Source organism: Callithrix jacchus, chromosome 11 (assembly GCF_049354715.1).
Source record: "Callithrix jacchus isolate 240 chromosome 11, calJac240_pri, whole genome shotgun sequence".
NCBI classification, from domain to species: domain Eukaryota; kingdom Metazoa; phylum Chordata; class Mammalia; order Primates; family Cebidae; genus Callithrix; species Callithrix jacchus.
Genome location: NC_133512.1, coordinates 82833099 through 82856359, shown reverse-complemented (window position 1 = coordinate 82856359; position 23261 = coordinate 82833099). Strand labels below are relative to the sequence as shown.

Below are 23261 nucleotides of genomic sequence, written 5' to 3'. Positions count from 1 at the left end.
CAGGCTTAAAACGTATAATCTTTAATATCTAAGAAACCCGATAAACTTCAAGTAGAATAAATCAAGAGAATTAATGCAAGAAAATCACTAAACACACAACCAACAACACAAATCCTGGTGGGGCAGGGGAGGAATCTGATTGATGATCTCTGTAGCTGTTTATTTATTTTGTTATTCTTTTTTTCTTGTATTCCGAAGACTGGAAAATCTCAATTGAACAATCTCCAAATTCATTGATTCTTACCAAGAGATAAGACATCCTTACCAAGACATAAACTGTCGAGAGGCAAAGACAAAGAAAATGTCTTAAAAGATGCAAGAAAAAAGTCAACTGCTTATACAGGCAGGTGATCCTTAATAAGACTACTATTTGACTTCTCACTAGAAATTATGAAAACTAGAAGGCAGTAGAATGCCATATTCAAAGTGCTGAAGGAAAAAGACTGTCAGCCAAAAATTCTATATCCCGTAAAACTGTTCCTCAAAAAATGATGGAAGGAAAAAAATGAAGGAAATCAAGACATTCCCAGATAAACAGAAACTGAAAGAATTCATTGTTAGCAGAGCTCTCCAACAAGAAAGTTCTTTAGGTTAACAGAAAGAGACACTAGACAATAACTCAAATCTACATAAAGAAATAAAAATTACCAGTAAAGGTAATTACATAAGTAAATATAAAATACAGTATAATTGGATTTTATAACCTTTTCTTCTCATATCTGATATGAAAGATAATTGTACAAAGCAGTAATTAGAAAAAATGTTAATGAGCTGACAATATTTAAAGGTATAATTTGTATGACAACAATAGTACAAAGGAGTAAGGAGGAAACAAATTACACTGAAGCAAAGCTTTTGCATATTATTGAAATTAAGTTATTAATCTGAACCAGATTATTTTCAATTAAAATGTTAATTCCAATTCCCGGGACTACCACTAAGAAAAAGAGTTCAAAATCCATGGTACAGGAAACAAGGGAACTAAAATCACACACTAGAAAATACCTATTCAACACAAAAAAAGGCAACAATAGAGGAGAATAATGAAAATACCTAAAACATATTGAAAATAGCTAAATGGTAGAAGTAAATGTGATCTTATTAAATTATATTCAACACAAATGAATTAAACACTACAATTAAAAGGTGAAGACTGGCAGAATGGATGAAAAATGATCCAACTGTCTATAAAAGATATACTTTAGACACAAACAGGTTAAAACAAACAATGAACAGTGTGGAAGAGAGGAGAAAAAGTAGATGCATGATAACAATAAAGAACTTATTATCCTTGTCTGTTATTCACCTCTTTCTTTCTATTTTTATATCCCAATGCTGGGAGGACACAAATGTACACCTGCAACGCTGCTAATATAGTGCATAGGTGGACTCAGATTGTGTTTTTCATCTTATAGGCTGACCCTTTCATAAATAAAAAGAACTAATGAAGGAAAGGGAACATTTTATAAGAACTAGACACTATCTTTCTTTTTTAATTTTTTTTATTTTAAATTTAATTTACTTTAGGTGCATACTATATGTGGCATTTCTCCCCATGTTATTCCTCCCCATCTTCCCCTCCCTCTCCACTGCCCGTTGTCTTTCCCCTACTCCCTCCAACTGTCCCGTGTGTGATGCTCCTCTCCCTGAGTCCACGTGTTCTCATTGTTCAACACCTATCTAAGAGTGAGAACATATGGTGCTTGGCTTTCTGTTCTTGGGTCAGTTTGCTGAGAATGATGGTTTCCAGATTCATCCAAGTCCCTACAAAGGACATGAACTCATCGTTTTTTATGGCTGTGTAGTATTTCATGGTTTATATGTACCACATTTTCTTTGTCCATCTATCATTGATGGGCATTTGGTTGGTTCCAGGACTTTGCTATTGTACACAGGGCTGCAATGAACATACATGTGCATGTATCTTTATAGTAGAATGATTTATAGTTCTTTGGGTATATACCCAGTAATGGATTGCTGGGTCAAATAGAATTTCTATTTTTAGATCCTTGAAAAATTGCCACATTGTCTTCCACAATGGTTGAACTAATTTACACTCCCGCCAATTGTGTAAGAGTGTTCCTATTTCTCCACATCCTCTCCAGCATCTGTTGTCTCCAGATTTTTTAATGATCACCATTCTAACTGGCATGAGATGATTTCTCAGTGTGGTTTTGATTTGCATTTCTCTAATGACCAGTGATGATGAGCATTTTTTCATATGTTTGTTGGCCTCATATATGTCTTCTTTTGAAAAGTATCTGTTCATATCCTTCACCCATTTTTGAATGGGGTTGTTTGTTTCTTGTATATCTGTTTTAGTTCTTTGTAGATTCTGGATATTAGCCCTTTGTCAGATGGGTAGATTGCAAAAATTTTTTCCCATTCTGTTGGTTGCCAATTCACTCTAATGATGGTTTCTTTTGCTGTACAGAAGCTCTGGAGTTTAATTAGGTCCCATTTGTCTATTCTAGCTTTTGTAGCCAATGCTTTTGGTATTTTAGTCATGAAATTCTTGCCTATGCCTATGTCCTGGATAGTTTTGCCTATATTTTCTTCTAGTGTTTTTATGATGTTAGGTTTTATGTTTAAATCTTTGACCCATCTGGAGTTAATTTTAGTGTGAGGTGACAGGTAGGGGTCCAGTTTCTGCTTTCTGCACATGGCTAGCCAGTTTTCCCAACACCATTTATTAAACATGGGGTCCTTTCTGCATTGCTTGTTTTTGTTGGGTTTCTCAAATATCAGATGGTTGTAGATGTTTGGTGTTTCTTCTGGGGTCTCTGTTCTGTTCCATTGGTCTATGTCTCTGTTTTGGTACCAATACCATGCTGTTTTGATTACTGTAGCCTTGTAGTATAGTTTGAAGTCTGGCAGTGTGATGCCTCTGGCTTTGTTCTTTTTGCTTAAGAATGTCTTGGCTATGTGGGGTCTTTTGTGATTCCATATGAAGTTTAAAGTAGTTTTTTCCAGTTCTGTGAAGAAGGTCATTGGTAGCTTGATGGGGATAGCATTGAATCTATAGATTACTTTGGGCAGTATGGCCATTTTCATGATACTGATTCTTCCTAACCATGAACATGGAATGTTTCTCCATCTGTTTGTTTCCTCTCTTATTTCGTTGAGCAGTGGTTTGTAGTTCTCCTTGAAGAGGTCATTTACATCCTTTGTTAGTTGTATTCCTAGGCATTTTATTCTCTTTTTAGCAATTATGAATGGGAGTTTGCTCTTGATTTGGCTCTCTGTTTGTCTATTATTGGTATATAGGAATATTTGTGATTTTTGCACATTGATTTTGTATCCTAAGACTTTGCTGAAGTTGCTTATCAGTTTGAGAAGATTTTGGGATGAGACGATGGGGTCTTCTAGATATACAATCATGTCATCTGCAAATAGAGACAGTTTGACTTCCTCCTTTCCTAATCAAATACTCTTTATTTCTTTTTCTTGCCTAATTTCTCTCGCTAGAACTTCCAATACTATGTTGAATAGGAGTGGTGAGAGAGGGCATCCTTGTCTAGTGCCTGATTTCAAAGGGAATTCTTCCAGCTTCTGCCCGTTCAGTATGATATTGGCTGTAAGTTTGTCATATATAGCTTTTATCATTTTATGATACATTCCATCAAAACCTAGTTTATTGAGAGTTTTTAGCATGAAGGACTGTTGAATTTTATCGAAGGCCTTCTCTGCATCTATTGAGATAATCGTATGGTTTTTGTCTTTGGTTCCATTTATGTGATGGATTACATTTATGGATTTGCGTATGTTGATCCAGTCGTGCATCCCCAGGAGGAAGCCTACTTGATTGTGATGAATAAGCTTCTTAATGTGCTGTTGCAATCTGTTTGCCAATAGTTTATTGAAGATTTTTGCGTTGATGTTTATCATAGATATTGGCCTGAAGTATTCTTTTTTAGTTGGGTCTCTGCCAGGTTTTGGTATCAGGATGGTGTTGGTCTCATAAAATAAGTTAAGAAGGATTCTTTCCTTTTGTATTGTTTGATACAGTTTCAGAAGGAATGGAACCAGCTCCTCTTTGTACATCTGGTAGAATTCGACTGTGAAGCCATCTGGACCTGGACTTTTTTTGGTTGGTAGGCTATTGATTGCTGCTTCTACTTCAGCCCTTGTTATTGGTCTATTCAGGCTTTCAGCTTCCTCCTGGTTTAGTTTTGGTAGAGTACAAGTGTCTAGGAATTTATCCATTTCTTACTGGTTTACTGGTTTATGTGAGTAGAGCTGTTTGTAGTAATCTCTGATGGTAGTTTGTATTTCTGTGGGATCATTGGTGATATCCCCTTTATCGTTTTTTATTGCATCTATTTGATTCTTCTCCCCGCCTTTTTTTTTGTTTTTAATCTGGCTAGTGGTCTATTTTGCTGATCTTTTAAAAAAACCAGCTCCTGGATTTATTCATTTTTTTGAAGGGTTTTTCGTGTATCTTCTTCAGTTCTGCTCTGATCTTAGTTATCTCTTGTCTTCTGCTAGCTTTTGAGTTTTTTGATCTTGCTCCTCTATTTCTTTCAATTTTGATGATAGGGTGTTGATTTTAGACCTTTCCTCTCTTCTCTGGTGGGCAATTATGGCTATAAATTTCCCTTTCAATACTGCTTTAAAGGTGTCCCAGAGATTCTGCTAAGTTGTGCTTTCATTCTGGTTGGTTTTGAAGAACATCTTTATTTCTGCTTCATTTCATCGTTTATCTAGTCAACATTCAGAGGCAAGTTGTTCAGTTTCTAAGTGGCTGTGTGGGTTTAAGTGTGTTTCTTGATCCTGACTTCTAGTCTGATTGTGCTATGGTCTGATAGACTGTTTGTTATGATTTATGTTCTTTTGCATTTGCTGAGGTGTGATTTGTTTCCAATGATGTGGTCAATTTTAGAGTAAGTGCAATGTGGTGCTGAGAAAAATGTATATTCTGTGGATTTGGGATGGAGTGTTCTGTATATGTTTATTAGATCCACTTGGTCCAGCTCTGCATTCAAGTCTTGGATATCCTTGTTCATTTTCTGTCTTGTTGATCTGAATATTATTGACAGTGGAGTATTGAAGTCTCCCATTATTATTGTGTGGGAGTCTAAATCTCATTTTAGGTCATTAAGAATTTGCTTCATGTATCTGGGTGCTCCTGTGTTGGGGGCATATATATTTAGGATAGTTAGCTCTTCCTGTTGGATTGATCCTTTTACCATTATGTAATGTCCTTCTTTGTCTCTTTTGATCTTTGTTGGTTTGAAGTCCATTTTATCAGAGACTAGGATTGTAACCCCTGCTTTATTTGTTATCCATTTGCTTGGTAAACCTTCTTCCATCTCTTTATTTTGAGTTTATGCTTGTCTTTGTATGTGAGATGGGTTTCTTGAATACAGCACACCGATGGGTTCTGACTTTTTATATAGTTTGCCAGTCTGTGTCTTTTGATTGGGGTATTTAGGCCATTTACATTCAATGTTAACACTGTTATGTGTGAATTTGATCCTGCCATTTTGTTACTGGCTGGTTTTCTTTCTCATTAGTTGACTCATTTTCTTAATTGCATTTTTGGTCTTTGCCAACTGGTTTGCTTTTGCAGTGACTGGTACTTGTTCCTTTCCACACTTAGTGTTTCTTTCAGGAGCTCTTGTAGGGCAGGTCTGGTGGTGACAAAATCTCTCAATAATTCCTTGTCCATAAAGCATTTTATTTCTCCTTCACTTACGAAGCTTACTTCGGCTGGATGAGATTCTGTGTTTAAAGTTCTTTTCTTTAAGGATGTTAAATATTGGCCCCCATTCTCTTCTGGCTTGTACGGTTTCTGCCGAGAAATCTGCTGAGTCTGACTAGCTTCCCTCTATGGGTAACCTGACCTTTCTCTCTGGCTGCTCGTAGCATTTTTCCCTTCATTTAGACCCTGGTGAATCTGAGGATTATGTGCCTTGGGGCTGCTTTTCTTGAGGAATATATTTGTGGACTTCTCTCTATTTCTTGAATTTGAAATTTGAACTGCCTTGCTAGGCTTGGGAAGTTCTCCTGGATAATATCCTGGAGTGTGTTTTCCAGCTTGGATTCATTCTCCGTGTCATAGTCAGGTATACCGATGAAGCATAGATTAGGTTTTTTTCACATAATCTCATTTTTCTTAGAGGCTTTTTTCATTTCTTTTCACTCTTTTTTGTTTTGTATTGCCTTCTCTTTTTATTTCATTAAGTTGATCTTCAATCTCTGATATCCTTTCTCCTGCTCGATCGATTCGGCTATTAAAACTTGTGTTTGCTTCACGTAGTTCTCGTGCTGTGTTTTTCAACTCCATCAAGTCGTTTATGTTCTTCTCTAAGCTGGTTATTCCAGTTATCATTTCGTCTAACCTTTTTTCACGGTTTTTGGTTTCTTTGCATTGAGTTAGAATGTGTTCCTTTAGCTCTGAAAAGTTTGTTATTATCCACCTTCTGAATCCTGTTTCCGTCAATTCTTCGCACTCCTTCTTGGTCAAGTTGTAATCCTGTGTTTTTGAGGAGTGTGATCCCTTGAAGAAGAAGAGGTATTCTGGTCTTTGATAGTTTCACCTTTTTTGTGCTGGTTTTTTCCCATCTTTGTGGATTTACCTGGCTGTGGTGTCAGAGAGCTGCTTGATGAGGTCGCTTGTCTGCTGTGGGGGCACTACTGGGTTTCTAGGGACTTCTTCAGGTTACTAGGGAAGCTTCCTATGTCTTTTTTGTTTATCCTGGGAGATTAGGCTTGCCTCTTCTGCTGACCTATAGGCGCTGCTGGGTTGTCAAGAACACTGTCCCTTTGCTATGTAGGCTTCCTGTGATTTTTGTTAAAATATGTAGCCTAGTCCCATCCCTCTAGTGGTGGGTTGGGCCCTTCCTCCACTGGGCTGTATCATTCAGGGTTCATCTCAGACTGTGGCACTAGCTACTCAACCCACTACAGTCAGAGTTTCAGCTGGGGTTGGTGATAGAACCAATGCCCCCACTTCTTTTTTATGTCTTTATTTTTAATAATCTAAAGTGAAAAATTAGCAATGATTTAGAGGAAACAAGTTAGTATACAGAGGTGAATTTGCAGTAGTTTATTGCATACTATTAAAAGCCCTACACAAAAGCCCTACAATATCAAACATAAATCTGCTTCTGTCATTTTAAGAATTTATTCCCCTCCACTGCTTAGAGCAACTACAGTCCATCTTTGATGTTGGGCATATTTTAAAAAAGTACTGCTTATATATAAAAGAGTCCTGAGCCAACACATAGAACTTAATTTATATAACCAACAGGAATGTTTTGATGAGTTTTCAAATTAAAAACAGTAACATTTAAAGATGCATAATGGCAAACCTGTTTCCAAGGAATTCTTCATTGCAAAACATACAAATGCCATGAAAATTGTTATCATTTCGTTCTTGCTGCTGTTGTTCCAGAATTTCTTTCTGGAAAGTAGAAACAGATTTATGGTATTATCTTAATGCACAGTTGGCTAATAAAAAATGTCTAAGTCTGGATGGAGGGCAACTAGGCTGGAAGCATAAAGGAAGTATATAAAAGTTGTCAACATTTCAAATTTCTCTATTCCTGTTTTTGCATTAAACTCTAAGTCTGTATCACACAATGCTTACAGAACATTCCACTTGAACAGCTACGTGGAAAATAAAGTCAACAAGGTTTTACCATCCTTTGCTACCCTGTCTTTTCCAGTGTTCTCCCATCCTTACCCTCTTCCAAAACCAAAACTGTGGTTAGATCTTTGATTTGCTCCTCTCCCTAATTCTCAGTTTAATTTGTAATCAAATTCTGATCAATTTTTCACTTGATTCACTTGATTTTTCGATATAACTGTTCTCTACCATTCCCAAGGTCACCCTCCAGTTTGGTTTGTATTCAGTCATTGTGGGTTACTATAAATAAAGTCTCCTAAGGGGTCTCCCTGATTTCAATCACTTTTCCATCATATTCATCCTCTTTTTGCTGCTAGAATTTTTCTTAATACTTTCATGCATAATTAATTTGCTGCACCTCAACTCAAAATTTTAAAAATGCTCTGGTAATATCCTGCTATAATCAAGGTGGTTCCATAGGTTATTTTTCCTGAGGTCATTTTATTTCCTTTTTTTTTTCACTTTTACAAATCTTATCTGTTCATTAAGATTCTACTTGATTCCTGCTTCTACCATGCAACCATTTCTGACCACAGTACAGCAGTTAACAGCTTAGCCTCTGAAACATGGAGCAAATCTGGATTTGAAATATGGCTCTCACATATAATTGATATTTATTGTCTTTAATCCTCTGTTTTTTCATTTTTTTAAATTATACATTAAGTTCTGAGATACATTTGCAGAACGTGCAGGTTTGTTACACAGGTATACATGTGAGATGGTGGTTTGCTGCACCCATCAACCCATCATCTACATTAGGTATTTCTCCTAATGCTCACCCTCCCCTAGCCCCTCACCCTCGACAGGCCCTGGTGTGTGATGTTCCTCTCCCTGTGTCCATCTGTTCTCATTGTTCAACTCCTACTTATGAGTGAGAACATGCAGTGCTTGGTTTTCTGTTCCTGTGTTAGTTTGCTCAGAATGATGGTTTCCAGCCTCATCTGTGTCCCTACAAAGGACAAAAACTCATCTTTTTTATGGCTGCAGAATATTCCATGGTGTATATATGCCACATTTTCTTTATCCAGTCTAGCATTGATGGGCATTTGGGTTGGTTCCAATTCTCTGCTATTGTGAACAATGCCGCAATAAATATTTGTGTGAATGTGTCTTTACAGTAGAATTATTTATAAGCCTTTGGATATATACCCAGTAATGGGATTGCTGGGTCAAATGGTATTTCTGGTTCTAGATCCTTGAGGAATCACCACACTGTTTTCCACAATGGTTGAACTAATTCATACTCCCACTAACAGTGTAAAAGCATAAAAACCCTAGAAGAAAACCTAGGCAATACCACTCAGGACATAGGCATGGTCAAAGACTTCATGATTAAAACACCAAAAGCAATGTTCACAAAAGCCGAAATTGACAAAAGGGATTTAATTAAACTAAAGAGCTTCTGCATAGCAAAAGAAACTATCATCAGAGTGAACAGGCAACTACAGAATGGGAGAATATTTTCGCAATGTATCCATCTGACAAAGGGCTTATATCCAGAATCTATACGGAACTTAAATTTACAAGAAAAAAAACAACCCCATCAAAATGTGGGCAAATGATATGAACAGAAACTTCTCAAAAGATGACATCTGCACAGTCAAGAAACATAAGAAAAAAAACCCCATCAAAAAGTGAGGGAAAGAAATTAACACACTTCTCAAAAGAAGATGATTTTTCCAGTGTCTCCCTATTAATATATTCTATTTCTACTAACTACATCTCTAGTAAGATTTTCTTTCTGACCAATATTGTATAGAACTGCTTTTTACAACATGCAGCTGAAGAAGATCTCATGAAACTATCTACTGACTCCCTATAGGAGATGTTAGTGGGTATGTTTAAAGCTACGTAGCTACTTGGTACGAAATTTGGTGCTATTTTCATGATACCACATTTACTTTTTTCTCAGAAGGTACCCACTGTAGCATATGCAGATATAGAGCTTAAAACAATGACCTTCCCATTTAGTGAACAAACAACTTCAGAATCCAGGGGACAGTGACCTGGAGTAGGGCAGTGTTGAAATCTTTCTTACAAAATACCCATACAGAAGTCTCATGGAGATGAGTTAAATATAAATGAGCTGCTCAGCATTTGAGGCTTAAGACACACTAAAATAACAGCCATTTTAGTGTGTCCTAAGCCCTGAATGTGGAGCAGCTCATTTATATTGAACCATAATATATGCAAATATGATTATTCCTCATTTTTAGCTTAATTGGAAAAAGAGGAATTCTAGATAAGTAGATTTTCTAGATCACAGAAATTTTAGTTTGATATTTGAAGGGTTAAGTTTTGTATAAGATGGTTTCTAAGACAATTCTTATGTTTTTCTGCATTCCAAATTCAAGACATAATTTAACCTGTTCTATATGATACAGGGTCTTTGCTGTGAACAATTACTACCAGACTATATTGTAATACAAATGTATTTTACTTTAAGGATCACTTTGTAAATGACTCCAAACTGTTGTGCTCTTTTGGTTTAATTTTATTCTCTCTTTTATGGCCATCTATGTTTATCTCCCTTTATTCACTGAAGCTTTTCATCCCTATTAGTGGTTCTACTTCTACACCCACCAACTGGTTTCCCCATCTACACCTCCTTTCCATTTGCTATCCTCTGTTTAGATCTTCTGTTCTTTCTTTTAACCTAGAACAAAATTATAGGGACAGTTAGGGACTCCCAAAACTCAGCTAAGGAGAAACAGATCATCAAATTCTTTTTTTTTGAGACGGAGTTTCGCCCTTGTTACCCAGGCTGGAGTGCGATGGTGCTATCTTGGCTCACCGCAACCTCTGCCTCCTGGGTTCAGGCAATTCTCCTGCCTCAGCCTCCTGAGTAGCTGGGATTACAGGCATGCGCCACCATGACCAGCTAATTTTTTGTATTTTTAGTAGAGACGGTGTTTCACCATGTTGACCAGGATGGTCTCGATCTGTTGACCTCGTGATCCACCCGCCTTGGCCTCCCAAAGTGCTGGGATTACAGGCTTGAGCCACCGCGCCCCGCCTTAGATCATCAAATTCTAAGAATAAAATTAACTCATATATGTTTGGTACCTAAGAAAAAGTAGCTCCTAGTATCTTCCTTGATGAGCTGCAGGGGAATTATTTTTATCTGGTAAGGTTTGTCTCTTATTACTGGGTTCTCTACAATTTGGATATACTGAGCTTACCAGATACCAGATAGATGGATTTATAGGAAAGACTTTCCCTGTACATATATTTTAAAAGTATGTTTATCTGATGCATTCTCAGAGGAATGGAAGACAAAATCTGACTATAAATGGACCTGTAAAAAATTAAACTGCAAATATGTAATGACATTATCTGGAAATAAAACAAAAACTGGTAATCAATAAAATCTCAAGTAATACCTTAATGGCTCCTTGTTTTCTATTGAATAAAATCCACAGTATGTAGCATGGCATTCACAATGCTCTGTACCTGATTCCAACCTAGGTTTTTTTGGTTTTTTTCTTTACAGACAGGGTCTCATTCTGTCACCCAGGCTGGAGTGCAGTGGCACGATCCATGGCTCACTGCATTCTCAATTTCCTGGGTTCAAGCGATCCTCCCACCTCAGTGTCCTGAGTAGCTAGACTACAGGCACACATCACTATGCCTGGTTAATTTTCTGTATTTTGTTTTGTAGAGACAGGGTGGGTTTCTCTATGCTGTCCAGGCTGGATTCAAACACCTGGGCACAAGTGGACAGGCTGGCCTCAAACACCTGGGCACAAGCAATCCACCTGCCTCAGCCTCCCAAAATGTTGGGCTTTAGGTGTGAGCCTCTGTGCCTGGCCTCTAACCTAGGTTTTTAAGTCTTCTCTCACATTCTTTCCCCATATAACCCTATGTTATAGGGTAAAGCAAGAACTCATGCTGTAATTTACCTGTGTTATTTTTCTCAATAGCAGCTCTCAACTACCTACTGTGATTTCTGATGCCACTCAATGGCCTGGAGTAATCGTTCCCTCTTTCGCCCATCTTTGCCTATTCAAGGGTCAGTTCAAATGCTGTATCTCTGTGGTGAGTGGAAAGAACAATGGCCTGACACTTAGGAGTTCTGTATTCCTGTCTGGTTTTTGTGATGAAGTACTTCTTAGTATGCCACTTCCCAGAACTCAGTTTCTGGTGATCTCTAAATTGCCTGTGAAACATTCTACAAATCATTAAAGTGACTTTCCCAGACTGCTTTTGTATTAGAAGTGATACTTCCTTTTTTTAATCACAGTTTTACAGCATTCAATTGGCATCTACAAAGCTTGGTCTTCAGGAAAACTGCATCCCAACCATCACTACTCACAGAAAATGAGCTCCTATATGCCATATGCACACACTTTCTTATAGTAGATTCTCATTAAATACATAATGACTAAATTTATACTCCAGGTGCAACAACATAAACACAAATCTATGTGCTCTACTGAAAATCAAAATGGCTTTCGCAAAAAAAAAAGGGGTTTATAACACAGTTGATTATCCTTTACTGACATATAGGTGGTGCTTATTATTTAGTTTATATTTCATTTATAAAGTAAAATGAGTTTCCCACAGCAACAGTAAGTTGATAATTTGTTTAAATAAAGAGAATGGTCTACTGAATAAGTAAGCTATTCTAAGAAATTTATTATGATGATTTTTTAAAATCCTAAAGTTTTTTTCTAAACTTAAAATGGATAATTTTTATAAAATATATACAGAGATATACAGAGAATTTTACTTGGTATATGAGTAGAGCTTTGGGGATAGGTTTTTACTTTTAAAAACTCATTTTTGCTTTTAATACTACAAACATAGCCTGGGCAACACAGGAAGACCCCATCTTTACTAAAAGTAAAACAATTGGCCAGGCATGGTGGTACATGCCTGTAGTCTGGCTATCCAGGAGCCTGAGGTGGGATGATCACTAGAGCTCAGAAGCTTGAAGCTGCAGTGAGCTGTGATTGTACCACTGCACTCCAGCCTGAGCAAGACAGTGAGACCCTATCTGAAGAAAGAAATTAAAAACCTACGTTTTAAGAGCACAAATACAGTTTATTACTAAGATGACTTTTTGAGCAAAATAGAAGATGCGAGTCATGATAAAGAAATGAACTAGAGTGATAATTATCAAGCCCAACAGCTAAGGAACATGAAGTACACTGGTATAGAACACAACTACTTTTGTTTTATTTCTTAAAATATATTAAGAATTGAAATAATGATATCAAGGTTTCCCTCCTTTCTACTTTAATGAAGTTTAGTCTATGAAGTGCTCTTGCCTTATAAATTTCTTAAAATAACACCAAAGATATCATATATACTTCTGACCATTTTTCACTTATACATAAAATACGAAAATAAAAAAATTTAAATCTGTAACTATTATGTCTGTAACAGTTTTTATTTTTTTACTGTAATCAATTCAATAAATTAAGGAGAAGAAAGCTCTCCTTTATTTGTTGAAACTGGCTTTGCTGACATAGCTGTGTCATGACATTCTAAATGAACTAGTAAACCAGGAACTAAATAAGATAGGTAGCTTTCCCTAAACTTTGATACTGTCTCTTTCATTTAAAAAATTTTTATATTATGAAAAATTTCACCAACACAGAAAAGTTAAATGAACAGTACAATTAACATTCTTATACTCAATACTTACATTGGGCAATTGTGAATGTTTTGCCTGTTTCTTTCTCTCTCTTCACATGCACACATACATTGGTATATTATATACTTTATTTTGGCTGAACTATTTGAAAATAAGTTGCAGGTACAATGATACTTCATTCCTAAAACTTCAGCATGCCTCTCCTAAGAATAAGGATATTCCCCTATGTATAATCACAAAACCACTATCTTCTCAAGTAAGAAAATCAACAGTAATTTCAAAATTGCTTGTAATATCCAGATAATACTTAGATGTCTTCAATTACTCCAAGAATTTTTTTTTTCTTTTTTTTGAGATGGAGTCTTACTCTGTCACCAGGCTGGAGTGCAGTGGCACAATCTTGGCTCATTGCAACCTCTGCCTCCTGGGTTCAAGCAATTCTTCCGCCTCAGCCTCCCGAGTAGCTGGGACCACAGGCGTGTGCCACCATGCCTGGCTAATTTTTGTATTTTTAGTAGAGACAGGGTTTCACCATGTTGGCCAAGATGGTCTCAATCTCTTGACCTTGTGATCCACCCACCGTGGCCTCCCAAAGTGCTGGGATTACAGGCTTGAGCCAAGAATGTTTTTAAATATTCCTCCTGGGGGGACTCAAGATGGCATGGTGAGAACAACCCAGGATTGAAGCTCTCGGTGAATGCGCGGAGAGGGTGAGTCAGGGCCGCATTTCCAGACGGATCTTTGTTGCCCACAGAATGGGGAAATTTCCAGGTATAAAAGAGATGCGGGACGCGAGGCAGAGGTTTTGGCTGGTGCAGCCGGCAGCCAGTGCAGTTGGTGGCCGGTGCTCTGCACAAAGTGCACTGATCCGGGTGCCCTGTTGAACTGGCAATCTGAGACTTGAGAGGGCTGAATTTGAGACTGAACGGGACTTGGACAGTGAGCCAGGCCAGGAAATTCCAGGGAAACAGCGTTTGGGGTAGCGCAGTGGGAAAACAAAATGGCGATTCCAAACGCTCCGGGTGGAGAGGTTCCCTGAGGGCACAGCTGAACCCAGGAAGGTGCAGCTCCATGGGGGAGGGCGTCCGCCATTACTGAGGCAATACGCCCCTACTGAGGTACACGCCCATTGCTGATGCAGCCTGCCGTTGCTGAGGCAACCCACTACAACAGAGAGACTCTGCCACAGGGCGAAGCCCGTGGCAGCAGGGCAGAGACCGCAGCAGCAGGGCAGAGCCTGCAGCAACAGGGCGAACCTCACACCAGCAGGGCGGAGCCTCAGCAGGCAAATAGTAACTAGACTTCCTCCTACCTGGGCAGGACAGCGCAACGGACACTCACAAAGAAAGCCCCAACACCCCCCGAGACAGAGCATCTGAGAAAAAAAAGGTTTTTTTATGAGTTAAGCTGCAGCAGAATTAAACGTAGCAGCCTAACAGCCCTGAATGAACAACAGAGCTCACAGCTCAGCACTTGAGCTCCTATAAAGTACAGACTGTCTCCTCAAGCAGCTCCCTGACCCCTCTATATCCAAAAGACTGACATTTGGCAGGCATCATTCTGGGACAAAAATAGAAAAAGAAACTGGTAGTATTCCTCACTGTTCCGCAGCTGCTATAGGTGCACCCCAGAAAAGCAGGGCCTGGAGTGGACCTCAGCAGTTGTACAGCAAAGGGGCTAGACTGGTAGAAGGAAAACCAAGTAACAGAAATACTTCATCATCAACAATCTGGGCGTCCACTCAGAGACCCAACTGAAAAGTCAGCAACTACACAGACGACAGGTGGATAAATCCATAAAGATGGGAAGAAACAAGCGCAAAAAAGAGGAAAACACCCAAAAGCAGAACATCTCACCTCCTAGAAAGGACCAAAACTCCTCACCAGCAAGGGAACAAAGCTGGACGGAGAATGACTGTGACGAAATGACGGAATTAGACTTCAGAAGGTGGATAATGAGAAACTTTTGTGAGCTAAAAGAACATGTTTTAAATCAATGCAAAGAAACTAAGAACCTTGAAAAAAGATTTGAGGAAATGATAACAAGAATGGATAACTTAGGAATATGAATGAATTGAAGGAGCTGAAAAACACAATACGAGAACTTCACGAAGCATGCACAAGTTTCAACAGCCGAATTGACCAAGCAGAAGAAGTCGAAGATCAACTCAATGAAATAAAACGAGAAACCAAGATCAGAGAAAAAAGTGCAAAAAGGAATGAACAAAGTCTCCAAGAAATGTGGGACTATGTGAAGAGACCTAACCTACGTTTGATAGGTGTACCAGGATGTGACAAAGAGAATGAATCCAAGCTGGAAAATACTCTTCAGGATATTATCCAGGAAAATTTCCCCCACCTAGCAAGACAGGCCAACACTCAAATGCAGGAAATACACAGAACACCACATAGATATTCCGCAAGAAGAGCAACCCTAACACACATAATCGTCAGATTCAACAAGGTTGAAATAAAGGAGAAAATACTAAGGGCAGCCAGAGAGAAAGGTAGGGTCACCCACAAAGGGAAGCCCGTCAGACTCATAGCAGATCTCTTGGCAAAAACACTACAAGCCAGAAGAGAGTGGGGGCCAATATTCCACATCCTTAAAGAAAAGAACTTTCAACCCAGAATTTCATATCCAGCCAAACTAAGCTTCAGAAATGAAGGAAAAATAAAATCCTTTGCAAACAAGCAAGTACTCAGAGATTTTGTCACCACCAGGCCTGCTTTACAAGAGCTCCTGAAAGAGGCACTACACATAGAAAGGAACAACCAGTACCAGCCATTCCAAAATCACACTAAATGCTAAAGAGCATCAACATAATGAAGAATCTGCAACAACTAACGGGCAAAACAGCCAGCTAGCATCAAAATGGCAGTATCAAATTCACACATAACAATATTAACCCTAAATGTAAATGGACTAAATGCACCAATCAAAAGACACAGACTGGCAAACTGGATAAAAATCCAAAACCCATCAGTGTGCTGTATCCAGGAAACCCATCTCACATGCAAGGATACACAAAGGCTCAAAATAAAGGGATGGAGGAAGATTTACAAGCAAATGGAGACCAAAAGAAAGCAGGAGTTGCAATTCTCATCTCTGATAAAATAGACTTTAAAGCAACAAAGATCAAAAGAGACAAAGAAGGCCATTACATAATGGTCAAAGGATCAATACAACAAGAAGAGCTAATGATCCTAAACATATATGGACCCAATACAGGAGCACCCAGATACATAATGCAAGTTCTTAACGACTTACAAAGAGACTTAGACTCCCACACAATAATAGTGGGAGACTTTAACACTCCACTGTCAATAGTAGACAGATCAACCAGAGAGAAAATCAACAAGGATATCCAGGGCTTGAACTCAGACCTGAAGCAAGCAAACCTGATAGACATTTACAGAACTCTCCACCCCAAATCCACAGAATATACATTCTTCTCAGCACCACATCACACCTACTCTAAAATCGACCACATAATTGGAAGTAAAGCACTCCTTAGCAAATGCAAAACAACTGAAATCATAACAAACAGTCTCTCAGACCATAGTGCAATCAAGTTAGAACTCAGAATTCAGAAATCAACCCAGAACCGCACAGCTTCGTGGAAAATGAACAACTGGCTCCTGAATGTTGACTGGATAAACAATGAAATGAAGGCAGAAATAAAGAAGTTCTTCGAAACCAATGAGAACAAAGACACAACATGCCAGAATCTCTGGGACACATTTAAAGCAGTCTCTAGAGGAAAATATATAGCAATAAGTGCCCATATGAGGAGAATGGAGAGATCCAAAATTGACACCCTATAGTCAAAATTGAAAGAGCTAGAGGAGCAAGATCAAAAAAACTCAAAACCCAGCAGAAGACAAGAAATAACTAAGATCAGAGCTGAACTGAAGGAGATAGAGACACGAAAACCCCTTCAAAAAATCAATAAATCCAAGAGCTGGTTTTTTGAAAAGATCAACAAAATAGACAGACCACTAGCCAGATTGATTAAAAAGAAAAGAGAGAACAACCAAATAGATGCAATAAAAAATGATAAAGGGGAAATCACCACAGATTCCACAGAAATTCAAACCATCATCAGAGAATATTACAAACAACTCTATGCACATAAACTAGTAAACCTGGAAGAAATGGATAAATTCCTGGACTCCTGTGTCTTCACAAGCCTAAACCAGGAGGAATCTGAAACTATGAAAAGACCAATAACAAGGTCAGAAGTCGAGGCAGCAATTAAGAGCCTACCACACAAAAAAAGCCCAGGTCCAGATGGGTTCACAGCCGAATTCTACCAGACACACAAAGAGGAGCTGGTACCATTCCTTCTGAAACTATTCCAAATAATCCAAAAAGAGGGAATCCTTCCCAAATCATTTTATGAGACCAATATCATCCTGATACCAAAACCCGGCAGAGACCCAACGAGAAAAGAAAACTTCAGGCCAATATCCATGATGAACATAGATGCAAAAATCTTCAATAAAATATTGGCAAGCCGATTGCAACAGCAAATCAAAAAACTTATCCATCATGATCAAGTAGGATTCATTCCAGGGATGCAAGGCTGGTTCAACATACGCAAGTCTATAAATGTAATTCACCACATAAACAGAACCAAAAACAAAAAGCACATGATTATCTCAATTGACACAGAGAAGGCATTCGACAAAATTCAACAGCCCTTTATGCTAAAAACCCTCAACAAACTCGGTATCGATGGAACGTATCTCAAAGTAATAAAAACTATTTATGACAAACCAACAGCCAATATCATACTGAATGGGCAAAAAATGGAAGCATTCCCTTTGTAATCTGGCACTAGACAAGGATGCCCTCTCTCACCACTCCTATTCAATATAGTACTGGAAGTTCTAGCCAGAGCAATCAGGCAAGAAAAAGAAATAAAGGGCATCAAATAGGAAAGGTGGAAGCCAAATTGTCTCTATTTGCAGACGACGTGACAGTATACCTAGAAGACCCCATCGCCTCAGCCCAAAAACTCCTGAAACTGATAAGCAACTTCAGCAAAGTCTCAGGATATAAAATCAATGTGCAAAAATCACAAGCCTTCCTCTACACCAATAAGAGACTTAAAGAAAGCCAAATCAAGAATGAACTGCCATTCACAGTTGCTACAAAAAGAATAAAATACCTAGGAATACAACCCACAAGGAACCTAAGGGACCTCTTCAAGGAAAACTGCAAACCACTGCTCAACGAAATAAGAGAGGACACAAACAGATGGAGAAACATTCCATGTTCATGGTTAGGAAGAATTAATATCGTGAAAATGGCTATACTGCCCAAAGTAATTTACAGAATCAACACTATCCCTATCAAGCTACCATTGACTGTCTTCACAGAACTGGAAAAAACCACCATGAACTTCATATGGAACCAAAAGAGAGCCCACATAGCCAAGTCAATTCTAAGCAAAAAGAACACAGTGGGGGGCATCACACTACCGGATTTCAAACTATACTACAAGGCTACAGTAATCAAAACAGCATGGTACTGGTACCAAAACAGAGATATAGACCAATGGAACAAAACAGAGGCATCGGAGGCAACACAGCATATCTACAACCATACAATCTTTGATAAACCTGACAAAAACAAGCAAGGGGGAAAGGATTCCCTGTTTAACAAATGGTGTTGGGAAAACTGGCTAGCCATGTGCAGAAAGCAGAAACTGGACCCCTTCCTGACACCTTACACTAAAATTAACTCCAGATGGATTAAAGACTTAAACATAAGACCTGGCACCATAAAAACCCTACAAGGAAATCTACGCAAAACCATCCATCCAGGACATAGGAGTAGGCAAGGACTTCATGAACAAAACACCAAAAGCATTGGCAACAAAAGCCAAAATAGACAAATGGGACCTAATCAAACTCCACAGCTTCTGCAGAGCAAAAGAAACAGTCACAAGAGTGAATCGGCAACCAACAGAATGGGAAAAAAGTTTTGCAGTTTACCCATCTGACAAAGGGCTGATATCCAGAATTTACAAAGAACTCAAACAGATTTACAGGAAAAAAACAAACAAGCCCATTCAAAAGTGGGCAAAGGATATGAACAGACACTTTACGAAAGAAGACATATATGAGGCCAACGATCATATGAAAAAATGCTCATCATCACTGGTCATCAGAGAGATGCAAATCAAAACCACATTGAGATACCATCTCACGCCAGTTAGAATGGCGATCATTAAAAAATCTGGAGACAACAGATGCTGGAGAGGATGTGGAGAAAAAGGAACACTTTTACACTGTTGGTGGGAGTGTAAATTAGTTCAACCATTGTGGAAGACAGTGTGGCGATTCCTCAAGGCCTTAGAAATAGAAATTCCATTTGACCCAGCAATCCCATTACTGGGTATATATCCAAAGGACTATAAATCGTTCTACTATAAGGACACATGCACACGAATGTTCATTGCAGCACTGTTTACAATAGCAAAGACCTGGAATCAACCCAAATGCCCATTGACGATAGACTGGATTGGGAAAATGTGGCACATATACACCATGGAATATTATGCAGCAATCAGAAATGATGAGTTCGTGTCGTTTGTAGGGACATGGATGAATCTGGAGAACGTTATTCTCAGCAAACTGACACAAAAACAGAAAATGAAACACCACATATTCTCACTCATAGGTGGGTGATGAAAAATGAGAACACATGGACACAGGGAGGGGAGTACTAAACACTGGGGTCTATTGGGGCGAAAAGGGGAGGGCCAGTGGGGGGTGGGGAGCTGGGGAGGGATAGCCTGGGGAGAAATGCCAAATGTGGGTGAAGGGGAGAATGGAAGCAAGACACACTGCCATGTGTGTACCTATGCAACTGTCTTGCATGTTCTGCACATGTACCCCAAAACCTAAAATGCAATAAAAAAAAAATATTCCTTCTAACCTCTACTCAAGACCGCCTTAGGTTTATACATTTCATTTGGTTGTTACGTACCCTACCTCTATGTCTTAAACTCCAAAATAATTTATCTGCCTAGGACTCAGGCTCTGATACATAGAATTTTTTTTTCCAAACTAATAGTCTTCCAAAGTGTATGAATGACTCACAGGAAAACCTTGTTAATGTTATTATTTTTATGTAATCAACTCAAAACGTATTCTACCAGATAATAAGCTAACTGAAGGCAGAACTGTTTTATTCATCTTTGTAATCTCCACAGTGAATTATAGATAGAATATACAATAACTTTTGAATGGAGTTGCTGCCCATGGCTTCTATTTCTTCAAAACTTCAAGTGGTTAAAAGAAGTCTAGGTAGAAGACAGTCACATTATCACTATGCCCTAGCACCTTTATTCCTATTGCTGTTACCTTGCTAGCATGTGAGAAAACAAAAGTTTTAAATTCTGTGCATCCTTCTGCGGTAAACACAGTGACAACTGCTAATCAAGCAAAAAAACTGAGTAGAAGCTACTTGCGCAATGAAGAAAAATATTTTTTCTTTTCTCCTCTCCTTCTTCCTTTCATTTTTCTCTTTTTCTTTCCCTTATTCTTTCTTTCCTTCATAAAGCTTAGCACCAAATAGAATTATCTGTGGCATATGTTTGAAGGCACTTATGAACCAAAAAAATCAGGAGACACTCCATAGAAACCACCATAAAGATGTGCAAATCGGAGATGTGCCCATCTACTTTGCGGTTTTACGTTTTCTAAAACAAATTCATGCTGGGCTATGTACCAGGTTTTATTCATGGGCTATATATGAGGAATAGGAGGGTGAAGAGCATGGCGCAGACATTATATGTTTGAGCCTCTCAAAGAAGTTGATAAAATCAGATAGAATTTTCATTACAAATATGCTTAGAAAAACCATAGTTGTAAGAACATAGGATCAGCTTATGTACTAGGCAAAGAGTCATAATAATAAGCTGTATGTTTTTCTAATTAGTATAAAATGTCAAGCGTGACAGCAAAGGGGTCAATGCCTAGTCTTTCATCTTTATTCATAAGCTAAAAGCAGAGAAAACATTAGTAAAACAGCAGAGATAGCAGATGGCACTCAACATAGTCATAGGGGATTGACACATAGGTAGAAAATGAAAACGTGAGTTAGGTTGAACATTATGATAATCAGTCAATTTATGAAGAGCAATTCAAAAATGTTTATTTAGGTAAAAATTTATACATAGGAAAGTAAAAACTGATGCTTAAAATGACAAATCCAGTGGAAACAACCTGCATTAACACACGAAAGTAAAACCAAGTCTAATGTTATTAGCTATGGCTATCAAAAACATTTTATGGCTACTGTCAAGTAATAGATTTACAATAGAGTTTCTTGGCTAAATGCATATATGAGTGGCTATGAGAGAGTCACATTCCTCAGTTTCCTTCCCAAACCAGCTTACAGGCAGCAGCATGGCAGAACCAGCTGGGTATTCTCAGCCTAGGAGTCCAGTGGCACTCCTCCAATATAGAACACAAAGGTCTCCCCAAGAAAATTATAGCAGTGGCTCAAAGACTCCACAGAAATGCAGCAGAATTTCTTATTCCTTCTGCTTTTTATTTGAAGAACCATGGGTTAACTCTGAGGTATCTGGGATTATTTCACTTAGTTCTAATAAATGTTTCAGGCTGCGACAGAACAATGTAGCATAGAAATGGGAGTAAAAGAAAAAAATAGGGTGGGCACCTAAATTGCAAATAAAAAATAAAAGAACTCTCTTTCTCTCTCAAACCTAACCTAAAGGTGGGCCCTAAATTCAGCTCTCAGCTTTGGCAGACAAGGGAAACACACTGGATAAAGGGGTTTGTGTGGAGAATTTGGATGCCCTTTGTTGTCTGTTCCTAGGGGTAACTTATAAACCCTTGGAATTTACTGAGTGACTAGAATGTCTGTGTAATTCATGGTGGGCCCTTTGACCACATCTGAGAGTTTATATAAATGAGATGACTCAGAATGGGAACTGGCCGTGCCAGGAAGACCAACCACGTGATTAGTGGGTTGGGGCTCTGAGCCATGTAAGATCAGCCTCATTTCCTAGGGAAGGAGGGGAGCTGGAGAGCAAGCCCAACCATGTGACCAAAGATATAATCAATTACACCTACTCAATGAAGCCACAATAAAAACTCTGGACACCAAAGCTCCAGTACACTTTCTTGGTTGGCATTACTCTGGTTATTGTTATGTACTGATGTGCCAGGAGGACAATGCATCCCTAGGAAGGATGGCAGCTTTGTATTTGGGAATCTCCCAGATCTCACCCTATGTGTCTTTCTGTTTGACCTGTTCTGATTTGTATCCTGTTGCTATAACCGCACTATAATCACAAGTATAGTGCTTTTGTGAGTTCTGTGGGTCATTATAACAAACTATTTGAACCTGCAAGAGTAGTGGGAACCCCTGAATTTGTAGCCAGATAAGTATCCTGAGGGGCCTCCAATTTGTGGCTGTCGTTTGACATGAGGATAGTCTGTAGAGGACTTTGCCCTTAACTTCCGAAGTTTGGCCTGTCTAGGTAACCAGTGTCAGAATCACTGTGGGTACATAATCAGTATATGTATAATGGACAACATACTTAGATTAATAGAAAAAACAACATAGGATTGTTTCCAATATCGATCCTCAAAAAAAGCTAATACTCATCCCAAAGCACACTCTCAAACTCAGTGAAAACAGTACCAAGGGGTGGAGTGTGGGTTGTCATGATGCAGTACAGATACTTGTTGTCTCCTGACTAGAGGCTGATTAAGACTATATAGAGAAATAATGAAATTTTTCTATAACCAGTCTCCAGTCTTCCTCAAACAATCTTCCCTGAACACAGTTTTTGTAAGTATTGGTTGGTTATAATCTTGAATCTGTCTTTCTTCCAGTCAGTATCTGGAATGCTGCTTTTATAGATGCTCACATGGATACAGAGGCACATGCTTGAGGAAATCATCAGGAGGAAACATTTGGGCTGACTCTCTCCTATAAAAATTGCACAGTCAGTGATGGGGTTCAGAATATGCCACC

The 23261-nt window shown here is 38.5% G+C and overlaps 1 protein-coding gene across 12 annotated transcripts in view; it reads right to left on the bottom strand.

The window, feature by feature from the left end:
* The window catches only part of ZNF277 (zinc finger protein 277), a 133692-nt gene that overhangs the window by 22472 nt on the left and 87959 nt on the right, over nt 1-23261 (bottom strand). For all 12 annotated transcript variants that reach the window (XM_078343206.1, XM_054237448.2, XM_078343207.1 and 9 more), the window contains one exon: nt 7317-7408. In XM_078343206.1, the coding sequence (XP_078199332.1) occupies nt 7317-7408 (92 nt within the window). The remainder of the gene's footprint in view (nt 1-7316; nt 7409-23261) is intronic.